The sequence below is a fragment of the Leucopleurus acutus genome (assembly GCF_964270905.1).
Source record: "Leucopleurus acutus genome assembly, chromosome: 8".
In the NCBI taxonomy this organism is placed as follows: Eukaryota; Metazoa; Chordata; class Mammalia; order Artiodactyla; family Delphinidae; genus Leucopleurus; species Leucopleurus acutus.
The window spans coordinates 54227195-54249235 of record NC_139151.1 but is presented as its reverse complement, the minus strand read 5'-3'; the positions used below and the strand labels follow the sequence as shown (position 1 = coordinate 54249235).

Sequence of the window (22041 nt, the reverse complement as noted above, 5' to 3'; positions counted from 1 at the left end):
GGATGAATTTGGGGTGTGTGTGTGTGTGTGTGTGTGAGTGAGTGTGCGTGTGTGTGTGAGTGTGTGAGAGAGAGTGTGTGTGAGTGTGTGTGTGAGTGTGTGTGTGTGTGAGAGAGTGAGTGTGTGTGTGTGTGTGTGTGTGTGTGTGTGTGTGTGTGTGTGTGTGTGTGTGTTCGGGTTGGTTTAGGCCCCAAAGGCTGCCACTTCCTTGCAAGAACATTTAGGATCCACCTGATCCCTAAATGAATGCAAACAGTCCCTGAACATTGTCCAGAGGTGGAGCGAGGAAACAGTGGACTTACCTTTCCGGTCAGGTTTGAGGTTGCGGTTGACAGGGGGTGGCTGGATCTCACTCGCTCGGCTGGAGCCTCGGTGCATAGGAAGGGCTGAGGTGGGGTAGCCAAGCGGGTCAAAGTGATGGGGCCCCGGGCTCATGGGGATGTAGACACTCTGGGAATTGTCACCTGCTCGCTCCAAAGCCAGCAGGGTGGAGGAGCCTGGATTCATAGGCACGTAGTTGTCTTCGGAATTGGTGCTATCCGATCGGCCTACAGCTGTTTTCCCTGGCTAGGAGTGAAAAGAAATACTGCTGTCACTAGTGACAGGAAACAAGAAGGGGTGAGAATCTGTACACAAGGCAAGGAAAGACTGAGTTGGGTGTACTGTGCAGCTATAAGGCGGACCCTGGGAAAAATAACTAAGAAAGCAGAGGAGGAGACAGGAAGAAACGAGGTCTGTGGGTCTCTTCCAGCTTCCATGATCCCTTGGAGCTTACGTATAACTTGTGATAAATCTTTAGTATAAAGTATCCACGAGGCGTTCTGAATGCCTGACCAAGCAGAGCTTTGGTTCAGGACCCTCCCTCTTCCTCAGGTCCGGACTCATCACTGGCAAGTCAGCACCTGCCACTGGCAGGGCAAGGAGCGTAAGAGAAGCCTTGGCCCTGGCAGGTGAGGTCTGGGACAGGTGTGCTTCTCCAACCCAGCTTTCAGTGTGACTGCCGGGCTGCAGTCAGAGCTGCCACGGGGCTGTACAATGCAGCTACCCTGGCCACAGCCTTCCTTTAACTCCTGCCTTGTCTTTCCAGACACACAACTAAGCTGCTTTTGCTTCAGTTACCTGCTTTCACAGTCTTTCCAGTGGGCCTGAAGCCAGGCCCTAGTCAGCTTAGCTGGGCCCGACACCTCGGAGAACTGTCATCAGCCCCCTCCTCAGGGCAGCCTGGGGTCCTGCATGCAAACCGTAATTCTGCCACTGAGCCTGACTCTGAGCACCAGCCCTGCCTGGTGAGACCTCACGGCAAGGATGCTGCCTTAGAGCCGCCATCCCAGCGCCTGCGTCCTCTGCATCCTGGACGCTTCCTGCTTACCCACAGTGATGAGCCTTACAGGCTACTGCACCTAAGTACACACATTTCTTCCAGATCAGGATACCTGCCTCTTACTTTCCAAAAACTCAACCCAGGGTTCTGAACTGAGACAAGAAGCCAGGCAGGCTCCTAAGAGGGAGACGCCATCATGCTTTGGGGCTGTGTTTTTAGTTCCATGCCTGTGACCTTTAATCCACCTGAGCGGACTTAAGGACCCCTGGCTAAACCCCACTCACCAGAAAAGCGCTGACTGCGTCACTCACGGACTCGGTGGACCGGCCCGCATTGTCTCCACCACGCTGGGGGTAGTCGTAGGACTCGCAGGAAGAAGCTACGACAGAGGAAGGAAGAGCCATGTGCACTCACTGGAGTCAATCCCTGTGTTGACACTTCCCCACGCCCTCACCAGTGTGGCTCAGAGCCTTACTGATACTCCGAAGATACTGCTCTCAACCCCTAATGATAAGGGATTGCTTCTATCATATCACTCCTCAGCTCACAAATTCCTCCCAGGCTTCTGGATGGAGCTCCAGTGTTAGCAGACGCCAAATGAAAGGAATTAATATTATTCTACTTTTTCATCAAACAGAGGAGGTTATACGCAGAGTTGGAATACTCTCAGTGGGAAATCAGCAACAGAATTTAATACTTTAGACAGACGTTCAGACTTTAACCAGAGATTCAAATGTGGCTTAGAAACTATTTTGTAGATTTGATTTTAAAAGTCTGTTGGTCCACATAGGTTTGGCTCCAGTTTGGACTAGGCTTCTAAATTTATTTTTGAAATCTTTGGTTTGATTTATAAATGAATAAAAGACTGTGATTTGGGCCTCTAAACCCATAATGTGTTGTACTGTGGTTAACCAAGAATGTTCTACCTCCTTAGTAGAACAGTAACTTCTCTCAGGCAGGGTCTGCTAAACTCTTGCCATTGTGGCGTCTACTAATAGCCTCCAGGGCTGGAGGACAAACTAGGAAAGGTCTGGGTAGAAGATGCCTAAACCTGTGGGTAGCACAGGTCCCCTGGGTGGGACTTAAGTCTCCTTGGCATGGATGACCGAGAACCAGCACACTACGGAGAACCCCTGTGCTCCCTCCCTTCCCCCCCGGCCTCAGCAAGGGCTCACACTGACCTCGGTGAAGTCGGCTGTTGTCCATGGCTGGGAGGGTGTTGCGCCTGGGGATGGTCGCCGCGGCAGAGGCCGATCTGCTGCTGTCACCGGCTGGAGGCCTCTGCTGAGGGCTGCCCCATCGAGGTGTTTCTGCCTGACTTGGCTTGGGGGGCCGGGGTGGGGGGGCTGCGGCCGAGTCCCCAGGAGTGGCGACTGCCATGGTGTTGTGGTTCCTGTCCAGTGTGAATGTCCTAGGGATCTGGTAGGCTGAGAGTGGGGTGGCCGGAACATCCATATTGTCCACCAGGAGGTCCCCAAACTCACGGCACAGGGTGTTGCTGGGCGTCTTGAAGGTGTACACGTCCTCGTGATCCGTCTCAGAGCCTGTGAGGCTGCCCTTGGTGTGGCCATGGGAGGCCAGGCTCCGGGGGAGGTCGTAGGTACTGTCTCTGAATTCTGTATTGTGCCTGCTTGGCTTGGGGAGGCTGTAGAAGCCATGGACTTGACCACTGACCCCGTTGACACAGTGTCCGTTGCCCTGGGCAAGTTTCTGCACGGCCGTGTCGCTCCTCATGAGAAACGAGGCCCTGGTGCCCTGAGAGAAGCTGGCGCTCCTAAGAGACAGAAAGAAGGGGGTGCGGGGGTTAGAGGAGGCCAGGGCTGCCCACCAGCGAGGCAAGCGGGCCTGTTCAAACCCTGTGCAGCTAGGTGGCGTGGAACACACAGGCTGAGGAGGCTGGCAGGCCTGAGGGTTATCTGGGCAAGGCACGTTTTCTCTCTGAGCTTTAGTAAATGCGTCTGCAAAAATGGTGATTAAAATCATGCTTTGAAGGTTGCTTAGAAATTGGACTCTAGTGTATCTAGTAAATATATGTTCAGTGTTAGCCTTTATCCCTTCCCCTACTCCCAAATGGCTGTGATTAGCAGAGGTTGGTCTTACCTTCCCAAATATATATCAACAAGCTAGTTACACCACACACTTGTTTATTGTTTTAAGTGCCACAAAATATACGCATTCGTATACAAAGGCTGTGAGATAGCGGAAAGAACCCTTAAGTTGGTATCAGAAAATAGCAAGTCATTTTATCTGAGTCTCAGTTTTCCCACTGTAAAACAAGTCAGCTAATGTACTGTTCTACGTTATACAGAACTATTCAAATGTAAGCCATAGATTTATTTTCTATCATATATTATGGTTCATTGAGAGGCATTTAGAGGGGAAAATATCTCTTTCCAGAAGACTAAAATTCTACAGGAAAAATGTTTTCCTGTTTGGGAACTATATTCAGGACAGAAAAGGTTTTGATTATTACTTTTTAAAAATTCATGTTTTAGGGAAATAAGATTTAAAAAGTAAAACGATCGGGGGGGGGGGGCGGCGAAGGGATTTGTGCAGGTTCCATTTCCACCACTGATATGCTCTGTGGGCTTCACCAAGTCTCCTTCCCCAAGGCAGGACCTGGTGTGTCTCAATAGCTCTTAAGGGTCCATCTGGTCCTGAAACTCCACAACCCTTTGGGTGTATTAGCCGGGTTTCCAAACTGGATTCTGTGTTCTGCGTAGGCGCCCTAGGAAATTAGAAGGTGATGTTCTAAGCAAGTAGAGATTCAGGTCTGCTTTTCTCTCTCTTACAGTAGGATTCTTCATAGGATTCCATTTGGGGGAAGTAAAGGAATCACTATTCTAGAACTGTCATTTAGTGGTGATTCTCAGCTTTTTGGAGGCCATATGCCTCTTTAAGAATCTGATTAAAAGCTCTCGGCACTTCTCACCAGAATAAGGCAAGCCTCACATACGTACAAATTTGCACGCTATCTCTAAGGGGGGTGGGCAGCTCTTAACCCACCGAGGCCGATCCATGGAACTTCCGTCTTATACAAGCTCTCTCAGCTCATGGGGAGCTTGTTATTTGTGGATGTGGCCACCAGATGGCGATAGAAACTAAGGCCCATCAGCTTAGAAAGAGGAAGGGCAACAGGTGTCCCAGCAGCCAAGCTCTCTCTTGCGTAAACTTGCATCCTTGGTGGCTAGGACTTCCATTTCAGTCCCCAGACCTTCCGCGGCCCTCCTCTATGGTCCTCCGTATTCTCCCTCCTTCCTATTTCATTCCACACGCACAACCAAGGCGACACGCATGGCCTAGATCACTGAACATCTAGCCTTTAGATAACGAAGTGCCTCAAGCAGAGGACCAGGGAGCCAATGGTAGACATAAGGTGTTCACGTTGTTCACATCTGTCCGTTTGTCTTTGGTGCCTTTCAGTTTGTCTTTTGGAATTTCCAATGCTGGTGGATGCCCTATCTGGATTTGTTCATTTAAAAAACATTTATGGATGTCCTACTTTCCACCTGGGCCGGGCACAATGGATACAGAGAAGCCTCCTGCCCTGGGGGAGGGGGCACAGTGGTAGAGGAGTTGACATACATGCAAATCTTTTTTTATTTTAAATAAATTTATTTATCTTTGGCTGCATCGGGTCTTTGTTGCTGCGCGCGGGCTTTTCTCTAGTTGCGGCGAGCGGGGGCTACTCTTTGTTGCGGTGCGTGGGCTTCTCATTGCAGTGGGCTTCTCTTGTTGCGGAGCACGGGCTCTAGGCACGCAGTCTGCGGTAGTTGTGGCTCGCGGGCTCTAGAGCGTGGGCTCTAGAGCGCAGGCTCAGTAGTTGTGGCGCACGGGCTTAGTTGCTCCGCGGCATGTGGGATCTTCCCGGACCAGGGATCGAACCCATGTCCCCTGCATTGGCAGGCGGATCCTTAACCATTGCACCACCAGGGAAGTCCCTTTGTGTGCAAATCTTATAATCAAGCCAGTGAGTAAGCGGCTGTTGACAGATTGATACCAACCCTCCCTGGTGGTGGTGGTACAGAATGTCAGGGGAGGCTTCTCCAAAGATGTCACCTCTAACTGACTCTGGCAACTGGCCTGGCATAAGGCAAGAGAAGGGAAAAGGTGTTCCAGTTAGAGGGACACAGAAGTAGAACACAATCTGGCAAGTTCAAGGAAACGCAAGCTGCTCAGGCTGGAGCAAGTGCCTTGGGAGGCGGGGCTGAGAGATGGCCGTGGAGGGGCCAGGCCTGGGCTGATGAGAATGGGAGTCCTTGAAAGATTTTAAGGTGGTGCAGGGGTGGGGACAGCATTGCAGGTATACTGCAGTCACCTTAAACATATGCAAGAGTGAACTCCTCATCTTCCTCCTGACTCTCCAGTCTGGGAAAGGCACCAGCCACTCAAGCCGAAACCTGGAGTTACCTTATGATTTCTCACTCAATAATCACATCAGGTCCTACTGCATCCACCCCAGTCAGGTCCTCCTGATTTTCTTCTGCAGTAACGAAAGGGGTAATAACTCGTCTCCCGACCGTCAGCCTAGGACCTCTCTGGTCCTCTTTATCCCGCTCACATTGACTTTCTTACCTTCCCAGCTTAACCATTTTCAAAACTGCCTCAATGCCTTTAGGACCGAGTCATATTCCAACGCCAACTCACCTCTCCAATCTCTCCTCCCCAGTTCCCCTTCCCACTCTAGGGTCTACTCAGTCAACTGCCCAGGTGTTCCCGCATGCCCCAGGCAGTCAGGCCTCCGCGCCTTGTTGTGTGGTTTGCTCTGTCTGGAAGGCCTCTTACTCCAGGCTGGCGAGCTCATACTCGGCTCAAGTGGCACATCTTCTGAAGCTGTTTCTTACATCCTCTACCTCCCAGCGCAAGCCATCACTTGCTCAACTCTGTTCCTGGAGCAGGCAGCCATTGTTATCTGTGTTACGCACCATTGTTACTTATCTCCTCCATCAGACTGTGATTTCCTTGAGGAAAGAAGAAACTGTGTCTTACTCATTTCTCTCATCTGCACCGGGTTCAGTGCTTGTCACATAGTAAACAGTGAATAAATGTTTGTTGAATAAACAAGCAAATGAATGTATAAATAAACAAACAAAGAAAGAAGAGCGTTGGTGCTGCTGTGCCCTTTCCTGAGCTTGGCCTGAACCCTCTGGAGCGGCAGCGTGAAACCCCTCCTCTTCAGAACACATGAGCTCATGTCCCAACCTCCCGCTGTCGTGGCATCTCCTCTCCAGTCACAGAACTACTCGCTCATCCCTCAACACACTCCCTGAGCTCCAGCCCTGGGCTTGCATAATTTACCTTTCTCTGGAATGTTTCCCTGATGCGCCAAAATCTTACACAAAGCGCCAGAGAAGCCTTTTTGCTCCACGATGGTGTTTTAGGTCCTCTAAGTCTCCTTGTCACTTTACTCACCACTCCTCCTTTGCTCCCACAGCACTCTGCTTCCATCACAACACTCATCTTGTGTGAAATTTATTTGGGTCTGTGTCTTTCCACTCCTACCTGACCCTGTGCTTCTAGAAGGCAGGGCACCACATCCTGTCCCCTGGCATAGTTCCTGGCATGTGGTAGATGATACCGATGCATGCCGAGGGGGACTGACCATTACTTCAAGAATCAGGTGAAAGGAGTTGAACGAGGGAAACAAACTTGCCCAAAGGTATACACTTGGACGGTAGCAGAACTGGTTCCAGCACCCAGGTCCCTGGACTCCCTGCCCAAAACCCACACCGCTACAGTGTGCTCCCTTTGGACAAGAATCAAGAGGGGGAATTCTGAGCACTTAGAAGTCCTGCGGCCTTCACTGCTTTCATGTAGGCCTTTACTGAGGCCTGTGCCACCGTGAGGTGCTGAGTTGCTTTTCTGGGACAGATACCTGGAAGCAGTGGATTTGGAGAAAGGTTTCTCTTCCAGGGCTCTGGGCTGACAGAGGCCTCATAAAATGAGCACAGTACTGTGCCAGGCACATCACATGTGACGTAGCTTTTAATCCTCCTGACAGTTCCGAGAGACAGGTATTACCCTCACACATCCGGTGAGGAGAAACGATAAATGGCAGACATGGTGCCAGAAGATACTCGAACACAAGTGTATAGGGGAGCTCCCTGGGGGCAGAGGGAAGTTTGGGAGAAAATGCTCCCCCAAGCCCAGCAGCTTTTGCTTTCCATTCCTGGCTCCCAGCTGCTCCCAGAGCCCCAGGTGGATGGGGCTATCACACCACCACTTGTACATGCTTTGGTTTTAATATCAACCCAAACCTCTCTCTTGGCTGTTAGGAATGCTTTCCTAGCTTTTCCCAGCCACTTTATTTTGCACTTGTTCTTTTGTACATTTTCTCATGTTATGGTAACATACTACACCACAATTTCACTCCTTCCACTCTACAAGATGCCAGGTACCTTATAACAATAAAGGGCCAATTTAATTTTTTTTCTGCTGTTTTTTTAAATTGGAGTATAATTGAATGCTTGTAAGTAAATTAGCCCCCATTTAGAGTTCTGTACCTGTCACTGGCAATCCTAAGAGGTCATTTGGACCATCCTTCTGTATCTGACTCATTCCAAATGGGTCCTTCCTGCGAGGGAAGAAAACTCAGAAAATTCTGTCCCACAGTATCTAAGAGGTGAGGTGATCTTTGTATCTCAAACTCTTCTGGCTGCAATACTGAGCCTGCCTTCTCTCTGTGGTTACAGAGAGAAGCTGTATTTGTGAAATTAAATGAAGGTAAAAGCTGTCTATTCTGCCTTTGGTCAATCAAAGCCACTGGGAGAATGAGCCTTAGAAATGATTAATCACAGGTAAGTTCTCCATGGACATTTCTGATTTTACTTTTTACCCCCTATCTTTCTGCAGAATAGTGCTTGCTGCAGGGTCAGGGATGCTTTCATTCTGGAATTTCGTTACTTGAAATTTCACTTTCCTCAACCCTCACCAGAATTATGGCTTTCCAGGGCATATGACCCACCACACACCACAACACATCACATGTTACAGGTGTAACAGCCTCCTTCAAATAAGAAGACAGAGATTGGCTAGCATCTAGCTAGAGGGCCAAAATAAATCTAGTGAAACGACTTTGTTTTCAAAAACAAAAAAAATTCTGCTTGTCTTGACAGTGTCATTCAAAACTCCTTCCATTGGCAATAGTTACGATTCTGAATTATTAGGTATTTTAGCCCAGTGGAAGAGCTGGAGTTTGAGGACTGAAGTCATTTTAACCAGAATACATACTATCTGGTACTGGAAGAAATATTAGTGGCTAGTAGTCCAGTAAGAGTAATAATAAAAAAAGTCATGGTTTTATCTCTAAGATGTTTCATTTGTTGTAATTCTGTCAGGATCCCTCATGAATGTAGAAGGGGACAGACAGAAGGCTGGTATTATTGGCCTCAGTAAATACTATTTCACTACAATCATCAGGCATATTTATGTCTATGCTAGGCAGATGAATGAGCTGGTTCTCTCTCAAAGTCCCTACTCAAAAGTAACCCTGTAAGATTATTTTGGAGATCAAATGAGGTAACTAACATAAAAGAGCGCTGTAAACTGTAAAGCATTATTCCTTTTTCCAGAGTACCTAGCGTGTAATGTGAATGTCAGAAGCAGTGCATGGATAAAGCCCATCCACATACTTTGCCAGCACTTGGCATTGCTAGTCTTTTTTGTTTTCCCCATTCCAGGGGAGACGAAGCAAAACCTCACTGAGGTTTTAATTTGCATTTCCATGATGTTTCAGCATCTTTTCGTGAGCTTATTGGTCATTCTTATATCTATTTTTTTTTTGTGAAGTGTCTGTTCAAATCTTTCGCCCATTTAAAACAAAAATTGGTTGCCTGTCTTCTTACTGACTTGTAATAGCTCTTTATATATTCTACAAATAACTCCTTTGTCAGATATGTGTTTTGAATATTTTCTCACATTTGGTGACTTGCCATTTGGTTTTCTTAATGGGATCTTTTGAAGAGCAAGTTTTAACTTTGATAACAACTACTTTATCATTTTTTTCTTTTATGATTCCTGCTTTTTAAATCCTTTATAAAAATCTTTGTTTACCCCAAGATCACACAGATGTTTTCTTCTATAAGTTTCACAGTATTAGACTTTACATTTAGGTCTCTGATACTTTTGAGTTAACTTTTGAGTAGTGTGATATGAAGTCAAGGTTTTAAAAAAAATTCCTATATGTTTTGTTTATGGTTTCCTTTGCTGTGCAAAAGCTTTTGAGTTTAATTAGGTCCCATTTGTTTTTTATTTTTATTTCCATTACTCTGGGAGATGGATAGAAAAAGACATTGCATGCACCCCAATGTTCATTGCAGCACTGTTTACAACAGCCAAGACATTGAAGTAACCTAAATGTCCATTGACAGATGAATGGATAAAGAAGATGTGGTGCATATACACAATGGAATATTACTCAGCCATTAAAAAGAATGAAATAATGCCATTTGCAGTAACATGGATGGACCTAGAGATTGTCATACTGAGTGAAGTAACTCAGACAGAGAAAGAAAAGTATCATATGATATTGCTTATATGTGTAATCTAAAAAAAATGATACAAACGAACTTATTTATGAAACAGAAACAGACTCACAGGCTTAGAGAATGAATTTATGGTCACTGGTGGGGAAGGGTTGGGGGGAAGACAGACTGGGAGTTTGTGTGACATGTACACACTCTATATTTAAAATAACCAACCAGGACCTACTGTATAACACAGGGAAACTCTGATCAATATTCTGTAATAACCTAAAATGGGAAAATAACTTGAAAAAGAATAAATACATGTATATGTATAATGGAATCACTTTGCTGTACACCTGAAACTAACACATTATACTCCAATATAAAATAAAAATTTAAAAAATTCTTATATGGATATCCACTTGTTGAAAAGACTTTCATTTCCCTATTGGCACCTTTGTCAAAATCATACATGTATTTTTTCATTCTACCCCCTAGATTCACTAATCTGTTCTAGTGATTTGTATGTTTACCCTTTCATCAATACAACACTGTCTTGTCTAACCGTAGTTTGACAGAAAGTCTTGAAATCAGGTAGTATAAGCCCTCTTCTTTTTTTTAGATCTCTTTGGCTATTCACATTTTTTTAAACATCTTTATTGGAGTATAATTGCTTTCCAGTGGTGTATTAGTTTCTGCTTTATAACAAAGTGAATCAGTTATACATATACATATGTTCCCATATCTCCTCCCTCTTGCGTCTCGCGTCTCCCTGCCACACTCCCTATCCCCCCCGCAGGTGGTCACAAAGCACCGAGCTGATTTCCCTGTGCTATGCAGCTGCTTCCCACTAGCTATCTATTTTACATTTGGTAGTGTATATATGTCCATGCCACTCTCTCTGGCTATTCACATTTTAGCATATTTTGCATTTTCACGTAAATTTTAGAATTGACTTATCAATTTCTATGAAAAAGCTAGTTGGGATTTCTATTTGGATTGCATTGAATCTACAGATTAATTTGGGAAGAATTGCCATTTTAATAATATTGGGTCTTCCAATTCATAACTGTAGTATATTATGACTCTCCATATTTAGGTCTTTAATTTACCTCAGCAATGTTAGATAGTGATTTCAGTGAAGAGATCTTGCATGTCTTTTGTTAAATTTATTACTAACTAGTTCATTTTGGGGGCATCACTATATAGAGAATTTTTTAAAGTTCATTTTCCCAATTTTTCGAGGCTAGTATGTAAAAATTAAGTTTTGTATAATAATCTTTTATCCTGTGACCTTGCTAAATTCCCTTATTAATTCTAGTATTTTCTATATTCTTCAGGATTTTTTATATAAACAATCATGCTACCTGCAAATAGAGACAGTGTTACATCTTCCTTTCTGATATTTGTGCCTTTTATATTTTTCTTGTTCCCTTATTGAACTGGCTAGGATTTCTAGTACACTAGTGAATAGAAGTGGGGAGAGCAGGTATTCTCTCCTTGTCTCCAATATTAGGGGAATATGTTTACTATTTCTCCATTAGGTATAATATAAGCTGTAGGTTATCCTTTGAAGTCTGTTATTAGTTTGAGAAAGTTCTCCTCTATTCACAGTTTGCTAAGAAATATTTTTTGTGAAGAGGTATTAAGTTTTGTCAAATACTTTCTTAGCATCTATTGAGGTGATGATTATATGATTTTTCTCCTTTATTTATCTTAATGTGATGAATTATATCGGTTGGTTTTTGAATGTCAAACCAACCTTGTATTCCTGGGATGAACGTTACTTTGTCATGGTGTCTTATCCCTAACGATGTATACAAACATATATGTTCCCTAATATATATTATCCCTAAAATACATATACACATTTTAAAAATATATATATATATATATATATATATATATATATATATATATATTTTGTTGTTGTTGTTGGATTTGTTTTCTAATACTTTTTTTTTTTTTTTTAACGTGGGCCTCTCACTGTTGTGGCCTTCTCCCGTTGCGGAGCACAGGCTCCGGATGTGCAGGCTCAGCGGCCATAGCTCACGGGCTCAGCCGCTCTGCGGCATGTGGGATCTTCCCGGACCGGGGCACGAACCCGTGTCCCCTGCATCGGCAGGCAGACTCTCAACAACTGCGCCACCAGGGAAGCCCTCTAATACTTTTTTGTAGAAAAAAAGAAATTCTGTATCTATCATCACAGGGAATAATGCTTTGTAATTCTCTTTCTCATAATCTTTGTCTGGTTTTGGTAGTAGAGTTATGTTGGTTATATAAAAATGAGTTGCAAAAGGATCCCTTCCTCTTGTTTCCTAAAAAGAATTTGGGTAATATTTGTACTATTTTGTTTGAATATTTGACAGAATTAACCAGTAAACCACCTAGCTCTCTAGGTATTTACCCAAGAGATATGAAACAAATGTCCATACAAGATTTGTTAGTGACTGTTTATGTACAAATGCATCTTAATTTGTAATAGCCGAAACTGGAAACGACCCAACTGCCCATCAACATGTGACTGGATAAGTAAGTTGTGATATAAAGATACACTGAATTACTCCTCAGCAATAAACAGGAAAAACTAATGATGCATGCAACAACATGAATGAATGCCAAAAGCATTATGCTGATTGAAAGAAGTCAGAAAAAATAGTGATACTCTATGATTCCATTCAAGTTAATTCCAAAATATGAAAACTAATGTAGTGACAGAAAGACTGTCAGTGGTTTCTGAGGAATATGGTAGAAGGAAGGACACGTCACAAAGGGGCATGAGGACATTTTATATATATGGCATTGACTGTACTTCTATTACCCTTCAAAAATTATTTAAAAAAACGGGGGGGGGGGGAATCCTAGAATTGAAAAATGAATTAAAAAAACTATCCAGGGCTTCCCTGGTGGCGCAGTGGTTGAGAGTCTGCCTGCCGATGCAGGGGACGCGGGTTTGTGCCCTGGTCCGGGAAGATCCCACATGCTGTGGAGCGGCTGGGCCCGTGAGCTATGGCCACTGAGCCTGTACATCCTGAACCTGTGATCCACAACAGGAGAGGCCACAACAGTGAGAGGCCCGCGTACTGCAAAAAACAAAACAAAACAAAACTATCCAAAAAAGGATAGGAAAAAAAAAAAAAGAATAGTATCGGTGACATGTAGGTAAGTTTCAAGTGGTCTAGCATATGAGTAACTGAAGTTTCATATGAGCCTCAAAGGAAAGGAGAGACAAAATGGGGCAGAAGCAATACAGATAGAAATTTTGCTGGACTGAATCAAAAATATCAACACACAGAATCAGACAGGCAAGTGAACTCCAAACATAGTAAATACAAAGGAAAACACACATTAGGAATATCACATTCAAACTGCTGAAAAAAGATAAAGAAAAAAACGTAAATCAGTCAGAGGTCCAAATAGCCAAAACAATCTTAAAAAAGAACAAAGTTAAAGGTCTCACACTTCCTGATTTCAAAACTTACTACAAACCTCCAGTAACTAAAGCAGTGTGGTACTGGCATAAAGATGGACATATAGACAAAGGGAACAGAATACAGAGTCCAGAAATAAACCCTCAATGATTTTCAATAAAGATGCTAAGACCATGGGAAAGATCTTTTCCACAGCAAAGTACAGTCTTTTCAACAAACAGTTTTGGGAAAATTAGATATACACATGCAGAAAAATGAAGTTGGATCTTTACCTTATACTGTATGCAAAACTTAAGGCAAAATGGATCAAAGACCTAAATGTAAGAGCTAAAACAATAAAACTCTTAGAAGACAACAGGGGAAAATCTTCTTGAAATTGGATTTGGCCATGATTTCTTATGTATGAAATTAAAAACACAGGTGACCCCACATGCCGCAGAGCGGCTGGGAGCGTGAGCCATGGCCACTGAGCCTGTGCGTCTTGGAGCCTGTGCTCCACAATGGGAGAGGCCACAACAGTGAGAGGCCCACGTACTGCAAAAAAAACCCCCAAAAAAACCACAGGTGACCAAAGTAAAAAGAGATAAATTGGATTACATCAAAATTAAAACCATTTCTGTGCATCAAAGGACACAATCAACAGAGTGAAAAGGCAGTCTTTAGAATGGGGGAAATATCTGCAAATCATGTATCTCATAAGGGGTTAATGTCCACAACATACAAAGAACTTTTACAACTCAACAATAACAAAAGACTCTGATAATAAATGGGCAAAGGACCTGAGTAGACATTTCTCCAAAAATGATATACCAATTGGCAACAAATACCTGAAAAGATGCTGACTATCACTGATCATTAGGGAAATGCAAATGAAAACTACAATGAGATGCTACCTCACACCCATTTAGGATGGCTACTATCAAGAGACCAGAAAATAACAAGTGTTGGCAAGAAGGTGGAGAAACTAGAACCCTTGTGCACTGTTGTAAATTGGTGTAACCACTATGGAAAACAGTATGGCAATTCCTCAAAAAGCGACAATAGAATTACCGTATGACCCAGCAATTCTACTTCTGGGTATATACCTCAAGTAACTGAAAGCAGAGTCCTGAAGAGTATTTATAAACCCATGTTCACAGCAGCGTTATTCACAATAGCCAAAAGGTGGAAGTAACCCAAGGGTCTAACAATGGATGAACAGATAAACAAAATGTGGAATATACATGTAATGCAATATTTATTCAGCCTTAAAAGGGAAGAAAATCCTGACACATGCCACAATGCAGATGAACCTTGAGGACTGCATAAAAAGATAACTACTGTATGATTCCACTTAAATGAGTTACCTAGAGAAGTCAAATTCATACAGATAAGTAGAATGGAGGTTATCAGGGGCTAGGGGGAAGGTGAAATGGGGAGTTGTTTAAGAGTGGAGAGTTTAAATTTTGAGAGTTGAAAAGAGTTCTAGAGATTGGTTGCATAACAATGTGAAAGTACTTAATACTACTGAACTGTACACTTAAAAATGGTTAAGATGGTACATTTTATATTATGTGTATTTTACCACAATTTTTCTTAAAAGAAGAGAAAAAAAATCATTCAGAGGAAGAAAGATACATTACATACAGGAGAATAAGAATAAAAAGAACAGCTGACCTGTCATCGGAAACAACGAAGGTCAGAAGACTATAGAATGGCATCCTTTAGAATGCCGAAATAAAACCATCATTCCAGAATTTTATACCCAGCAAAAATATCTCTAAAAAATAAAGGTGAAATAAAGGTATTTCCACATAAATGAAAGCTGGGAAAATCTGTTACCAGGGACTCACATGGCCAAAAATGGTAAAGGAAGCTCTTCCTTTACCAGAAGAGCTCTTCCTTTACCAGAAATAAAAACAGATAAAAACCCCACTAGATAATGTTTAATATTTGCTTTCAGCACTCATACGTATTTTAAACTTAGGAGGGAAAAAATAGTATTTTATAATTATGCAGATATTTACTATTTCTGCTGCTCTTTCTTCGTTCCTGATCTTAGTTTCCTTCTGGTACTTCTTTGCTTTAGCCTTATTATTTCTTTAAGTCAGATCTCTTGGAAATTCTCTTATTTAACTTTCATCTGAGAGTGTCTTAATTTTGTTTTCATTCCTGAAGGAATACTTTTGCAGAATATAGACTTCTGGGTTGATAAGAGTTTCTTTTTCTTTCCATTAATTTCAAGTGTGTTTTCCTTTATCATATGGAATACTGTTATAAAATGAGCTTTTAAACCTGTGTGTAGTAGTTTCAACATTAGTTATATTGGGGTTGGCATCTGTGCTCTCCCTTGAGAATTAGTTTCCTGGCTCTCTGTAGGCTGAGAAATTTTGGATTATATTCTGAATGTTGTGATACTATGTTGTGTAGACTCTGGGTTCTTTTATCATCCTCCGCAGAATGTTGATTTTGTTTTTGCAGGCAATCAATATGGTCAGGTTCAACCTGTAACTTCTGTTTCTCCTCTGTGTGTGGTAGTGAAAATCTCAGTTTAGCTCACAAAGCTCTGGTTATGCTGATCTGAGTCTGTCCCACACATGGGTAGCTCAAGGTGAGCCTGAGACTTGTGTGGGTTTACACCCAGAATCAGGAATTGCCTTCACTAGCTCTCTCCACACTGGGATACTCCACTCCTTTCCAGTCCCCAAAGGGCTCCTTTTCTGGTTCCTCTAACCAGAAAGATGAGGTTTCTATTAGAGTTTCAGCAGTCTGCCCCACTGTGCTGCTTTGTGATGGAGCCCACTCTCAGGACAAATCCACCAGAGACAGAAGATTTACCTGTGTACTCACATCTCCAAGTTTTGCTCCCCTCCATAATCTGCTTCCTTTCTTTTTCTTTACAGAGTCTTTGGGTAATTATATTTTGTCCAGAGTTTTTATCTGTAATTAGTGGGAGGGACAGAAGCCTGTGGTGGCTTCTGCCACCACAGCGGAACTGGAACTCCTAAGGTCTTTTTCAAAGTTTCTATCTCTTTCCTAAATTTCACCATCTCTTTACTCATTATCCACCCCCTCTTCCCACCATAGATTAAAGCAAGTAACACAACTATTTTAAAGTCTTTGTATGCTAGCTCCAAAAACTTGGTTGATTTTAACTTGTTTCTATGACCTGAGCTCTCTAGGACTATAGGTCAACTTTTACAGTTTCTTCAGATGCCCAGCAATTTCTCATTGTATACTGACATTTGGGATGATAGGTTATAGAAATTTCCTTCATAGCAAAAGCCATGTAAATTGAATCTCGCTAAATGTGGGTCCCCCCTTTTTTTTTTTTGGTCCCTTGTTTTAAGAGTCAAATCAGTCCTGCATTTTGATTGCTCTTCAGTGCCTTTGAACAGGATTTTAAAATGTTTTGTCCAGAGTTTATAATTGTTACAGTATGTTTAGTATCATGCCTGCTACTCCACCATTACCAAGAACTACATAATCCTTCTAGACTCAAGAAAACTTCCTTCCCGCCCTCCTTTCCTGCTTGGAATTCTACAAACACTGTTTGAACTTACTATTTTTTAAAATCTCCCTGAGATCCTGCTCATCACCCTCTCGCTCCCACACCCACACAAGTAAAAACAAAGACACAGAGAAAAGCACAACTTGATCAAGGCCCTACAATTAAGCTGCTTCCCCAGATGTAGATAAATTCTGTCTCATCTATTATGTTACCTCCATAGCACAGATCTGTTCAAATATTTATTATGCACCTACTATGTGCCCTGAGTCCTGTCCCAAAGAACAGTAACATATTAATATAAAAATCCGTAATACGAGGGAGAAAGTTCCAAATGCTGTGAGAAAGATCATCAAAGACTGCTATGGGAATTCAGAGAAAAATGAATTCCAGCTAGGAAGATTTAAAAGAGGCTTTACAGAGGAGGTGAGGGTACAGAGAGTGGGCCCCAGCTGCTAATTCAAGCAGAGACATTTATATATGTGTTCGCTGTTGCTTTAGCAGTACCATGGGAATGGAGGTGGTGGCAAGTTGTTAATACTATATAAAGCCTTCCACTTAAAGTATGTTCTGCAGTCTGCACTGACATCATCTGCAGTTTTGCAGAAAGGCAGCATCTCAGGACCCACCCCAGGCCCAGTGAATCAGAATCAGCATTTCAGCAAGACCCTCAGGTATTTCATATGCACATTAATGTTTGAGAGGCACTAATATAAAGTGCTCTGTCTTTCACTAGAATTATGACTGTAAGACCTCGCATTCTCTACTGCCAGGCAATCCTACATGTAGTAGAAGGGGAGGCGGCACAGGAGAGCATCTGGCAGTATGTCCTGAGCACCTCCTACCTCCTGGCTACCTTAGGTATATTTTGCCATTTTATGCTTGTTAAGTAAGCCTTTATTCCCACTCTGCAGATAAGGAAATTGAAGGTCAAAAAGGCTCAATATGTGGTCCAAGGTCACAAAGAGGTGGCCAAACCTGAATGTGAACCCATAACTGACTGACTGCAAAATACTTTTCACTCTGTAAAATACTTTTCATTCTACTATACTGTCTCTGGTCTGTGCTTCAGGAGAATCAGGTACTAACTAGTTCAGTGATCTTGGTTAATTCATTCTACCTTTTGAGAACTCAGCCCTTCATGTGTATGTTGATGGAAGTCGACTGAACTAGTGAAAGTTCACAAATGAATCAACGCTGCTTCAGGAAAATGGGTTTTTCAGGCAGACTTAAAATTGAGTGTTGGGAGGTTCTGTTGCATGAAAATGACTCAGAAAACCATAACCAGAACAGCACAGCGTAGAGAAAAGCATACAGGACCAGAAAGGAGAAACCTGGGTTCTAGTCCTCTCTCTGTCATTTATTAGTTGTGAGTCTCAGTTTCTTCATCCATGAAATGGAGATAAATGATCTACCCTGGCGATCTCTCAGTGTGTTTAACTGGTTTAAGTGAGATTATGCACGAAAATACTCTGTGACATGATTTATTAATACAGCCAGTTCTCTAATTGCCTTAATTTTCACAACACAAATTAGATATTTCTAAATTAATTCATTAAGGAACATGATTTACAATCTGCTGGCCATGGTAGAATTGGGAACCAGCTCTCGCAAAAGCCCACCAGCTCTGCACTTTCGTTTACCCTAACAATGGGAATAAAAGGTAATAAAAATATGTACAGGCTCTGTACCTGTTACAGTTGATGGTGTTAGAAAAACAAAAACTTATTCCAGAGCAGGGAGTCCTTGCTCTAGAACTTTCTGTGATGATGAAAATGTTTTATATCTGTATTACGCAGTATGGTATCCACTAGACATGTGTGGCTACTGAGTACTTGAGATATGGCTAGTATAACGGAGGAACTTAATTTTAAATTTTATTTAATTTTCACTGATTCAAAGTTAAATAGCCACATGTGGAGAGTGGCTGCCATATGGAACTGTAGCTCTAGAGCAAACGTGAGATAAGGATTTGTTCCACAATGTTAAGGTTTTATAGTGACACTCTTAGGGCCAACTAGTGCACTGACTTTGTCTTTTTCAATTCTGAAACTCTAGTTCCTAATGCCTTTTTTTCAAATTAAACCAAAAACTTTTATAGCATGATTTTTGATAATGGGAGGCTTCTTTGGAATCCAATTATCATTGTATAGCAACGCAGATGATACCAATAAAATGTGAAGGTTGCCTAAGCAAAAACAGTGATGTTTTGTTTTATAATTATATATTTGCCCACCTGGAAAGATAAAATAGTTTACTCTTACGTATTTAAAATTAAAAAGCAGAGTCTGAAAAGTACTAGGCCCTGCGAGCGGTTGCTCAACCAACTACTGCTGGCCTACCTTGCGTTTTCTGCTCTCCGGCTTATGCACTGGTGCAAGTAGAGATACTCCTGAGGTGCACTGGTGGACAAGGCGGGCTGCACGTGGTTCGACACCGAGGGTTCAAAGGTGAACAAGGTTGGCTGGCTGGAGTGCGACGGGGCTGAGGATTTTCGTTCTCGGAGAAGGTGCTGATTGGAGCTGCTGAGCTCAGCTGGAGAAGAGCGGGGGCCGTGACTGGCTGAGGAAATGTTCCTCAGGGAGTCTGTGAAAAGGAGAAAGAGCTCTCTGAATGGTAAAGGAAGGGAAGGTGTCCTTATCCCAAACTGGGTTGTCAGACGAGGAGAAAATACTAAGAGAGCAGAGGCCATGGTCCAGCCGCAGCATTCTCTTCCTCATGCACCTGCCCCGGCCCTGCCCTCCCAGAGCGCAGGGCTGTGGCTTCCAGGCTCTGGACCTCCGTACTGCTCCTGGAGGCGACTCCCTATCACAGCCTGGGCAGTATCTGCCCCACTTCCAGGAGGTGTGCCTACTCGAGGTCCAGAAGTGCGACTCTAGCTCTCGAGCAAGGCCAGCCTCTGGGGCGGTGAGTGCCACGGCCTTCCCTCTCTTTGGTGGCTCCTGCTCTCATCATCTCCCTCAAAGCTAAGCTGGCTTTGCTAAATGAAGCTCTGCTTCCTGAAGACTTATTTACTGAGTCCCTGGACTGTGTGTTACTGTACTAACGACAAAAGCACATGTAATTGGAACGGTCCCTTAAGACTGGTCCCAGCTCCTCCCGCCTACCCTTCCAAGTCCTCTGAGGACGATGTTCCCCACATCTTGTACTCACCACTCTCCATCTATTGGTCTTTTTTCTCTTAACTCTTATCTTAAACTCTCGTCTGTTGTGTTAGAAAGGAAGTGAGGTATTAAAGACAGATAATAGTTTAGAGTAATACCCCCAGCCAAGGGCATTATTCATTTGGCTGGCTCTCTAAGCTTAGTCCAAATTCCTTAGCACAACATACAAGGCCTTTCACAGTCTGACCTATTTCCTGTTTCCCTCCTCCCGTACCCCAGGCATATGAAAGCTTCATCAGTCTGTGAATGCACCAGCCCCCCCCTTTTTTTTTACATCTTTATTGGAGTATAATTGCTTTACAATGGTGTGTTAGTTTCTGCTTTATAACAAAGTGAATCAGTTATACATATACATATGTTCCCATATCTCTTCCCTCTTGCGTCTCCCTCCCTCCCACCCTCCCTATGTGACAGAGCGAGAGAGTGGCATGGACATATATACACTACCGGCCCCTTTTATGATTCTTTGTTTTGGCGTATGCTGTTCCTTCTGCCTGGATTTCACTTCTTCTCCTCTGGCGCTCACACACAGACTTTAAGACCCTACACGGGTATCACATTCTCTCTGAAACCTTCGTGGACTTGGCCATTCTTCTGGGTGCTAACAGCACGTGGCCCATGTTTCATTATATCCACTGTCACCCTGCTTCCTTGCCTGGCCCATGGGTTTCTAAGAACAGTGACGGATGATGTTACCTCTACAGTGCCAGCATTTACCAAATAAACCCCAGGTACATACAGAGTTCTGAGTCTGTCTTTGTAGAATAAGCAAAAACATTCATTCAGCATACAAGTATTCCAACAGTGAAACTTTTTTGTTCAAAAGAAAGATTTAAAGATGTAATTTCTGGTGGGAGGTAATGTTTTAGTGGTGATGATGGTGGCTTTCTATGGTTATTCAAAGCACTTCAGAGGGGACACAGTTCCCTGTTATCTGACCTATTTTAGGGCCCTTCTCATGGCCCTGGGCAGGATCCACCAGCTCACGGATGCTCTGCAGCATTAATGACTCTGCAGTCTTTTCTGCTGCTGGGCAAGACAACTTCTGCCAGCGTACAGCAGGAAAAGCCACAGGCCTCTGGGGAAAAACTGTCCCATTGACAGCTGTATTGACCTCCAAAATGAATTCCCATTACAGGTCTCGTAGTGAACTGGATGTTTGTTAACAGAATCAATGGCTTCATTACTCCATTAGACCTGCAAGATGAACTCTCTAGTGGCAGAGCAGAGGGTTTGTGCTGGGGGACAGAGAAAGCCCAGCGCCGGTGATCGGCCCAAGCTGCTGCCTGAGGAGACATAGGGAATGTGCAAGGGAAACCTCTGGTGCATTCTACGCTCTCTGCGGTCTTTTGGACTCCTCCTCCTCTGCCCAGCCCTTCGATGCGGGCTTTCTCCAGGGTTCTGCCCCAGACCCTCCTATGACCTCGCTCTCGCTCTGGAGACTCTCCAGGGGTATCCTGTCCACTCTCACAGCTTCAGTTATGTGATAACAGCCCACAGATCTGCATCTCTAGCTCAGTTCTCTCTCCTGGGCTCCCTGTCTTATATCCCCACCCCCACCCCCCATCTACTGAGCGTCTCCATTCAGCTGTCCCACAGGCAGGTCAAGCTCAACAATCTAAACGGAACTCCTCCTCCTGCGTCTCTAGTTCAGTGAAGTGCATCAACGTCACCATCCCGTCAGTTCCCCAAGCCGGAAACCTAGGCATCATCTGTGACTCTCCCCTGTTTCTCAGCAACCACGGCATGTCATCATGTCACTGCCTTGCTTAAAATTCGTCACTGGATCCCTGGTATCCTCAAGATGACTTACAAAGCTCTCTCTTTTAAAAACCACTTTCCTGTTTTTTTCTTCAATCTTGTTTCCCACCTGTACTTCCTTGTGTTTCAAACAGAATTTCAGGAAAACACCAACCTCTTTCTCATCGCTCCATACATGAGGCTACCAATTCAGTAAGGGCAGAGATACTGTCTCTCTTGTAACAGTTTTACCCCTAGAATGAAGCCCAGTCTGTGATCCAACTCCATAATCATGTGTTGATTAAACACAGGAAGTACATATAGCATAATAAATCATACTCCCTCAGTAACATCCACTGACTCCTCATTACCTTCAGAATAAAGTCCAGGTTCCCCAATCTGACAAGAATAGCCATTTTGTCACAACCTACGT

The 22041-nt window shown here is 43.5% G+C and overlaps 1 protein-coding gene across 1 annotated transcript in view; it reads right to left on the bottom strand.

Moving 5' to 3' along the window:
- GAB2 (GRB2 associated binding protein 2) overlaps positions 1-22041 on the bottom strand; it is a gene marked incomplete at both ends in the record, with an annotated part of 171576 nt that overhangs the window by 4315 nt on the left and 145220 nt on the right. The window contains 4 exons of the mRNA XM_082844525.1: positions 303-567; positions 1606-1700; positions 2503-3095; positions 19047-19290. Of these exons, the coding sequence (XP_082700651.1) occupies positions 303-567; positions 1606-1700; positions 2503-3095; positions 19047-19290 (1197 nt within the window). The remainder of the gene's footprint in view (positions 1-302; positions 568-1605; positions 1701-2502; positions 3096-19046; positions 19291-22041) is intronic.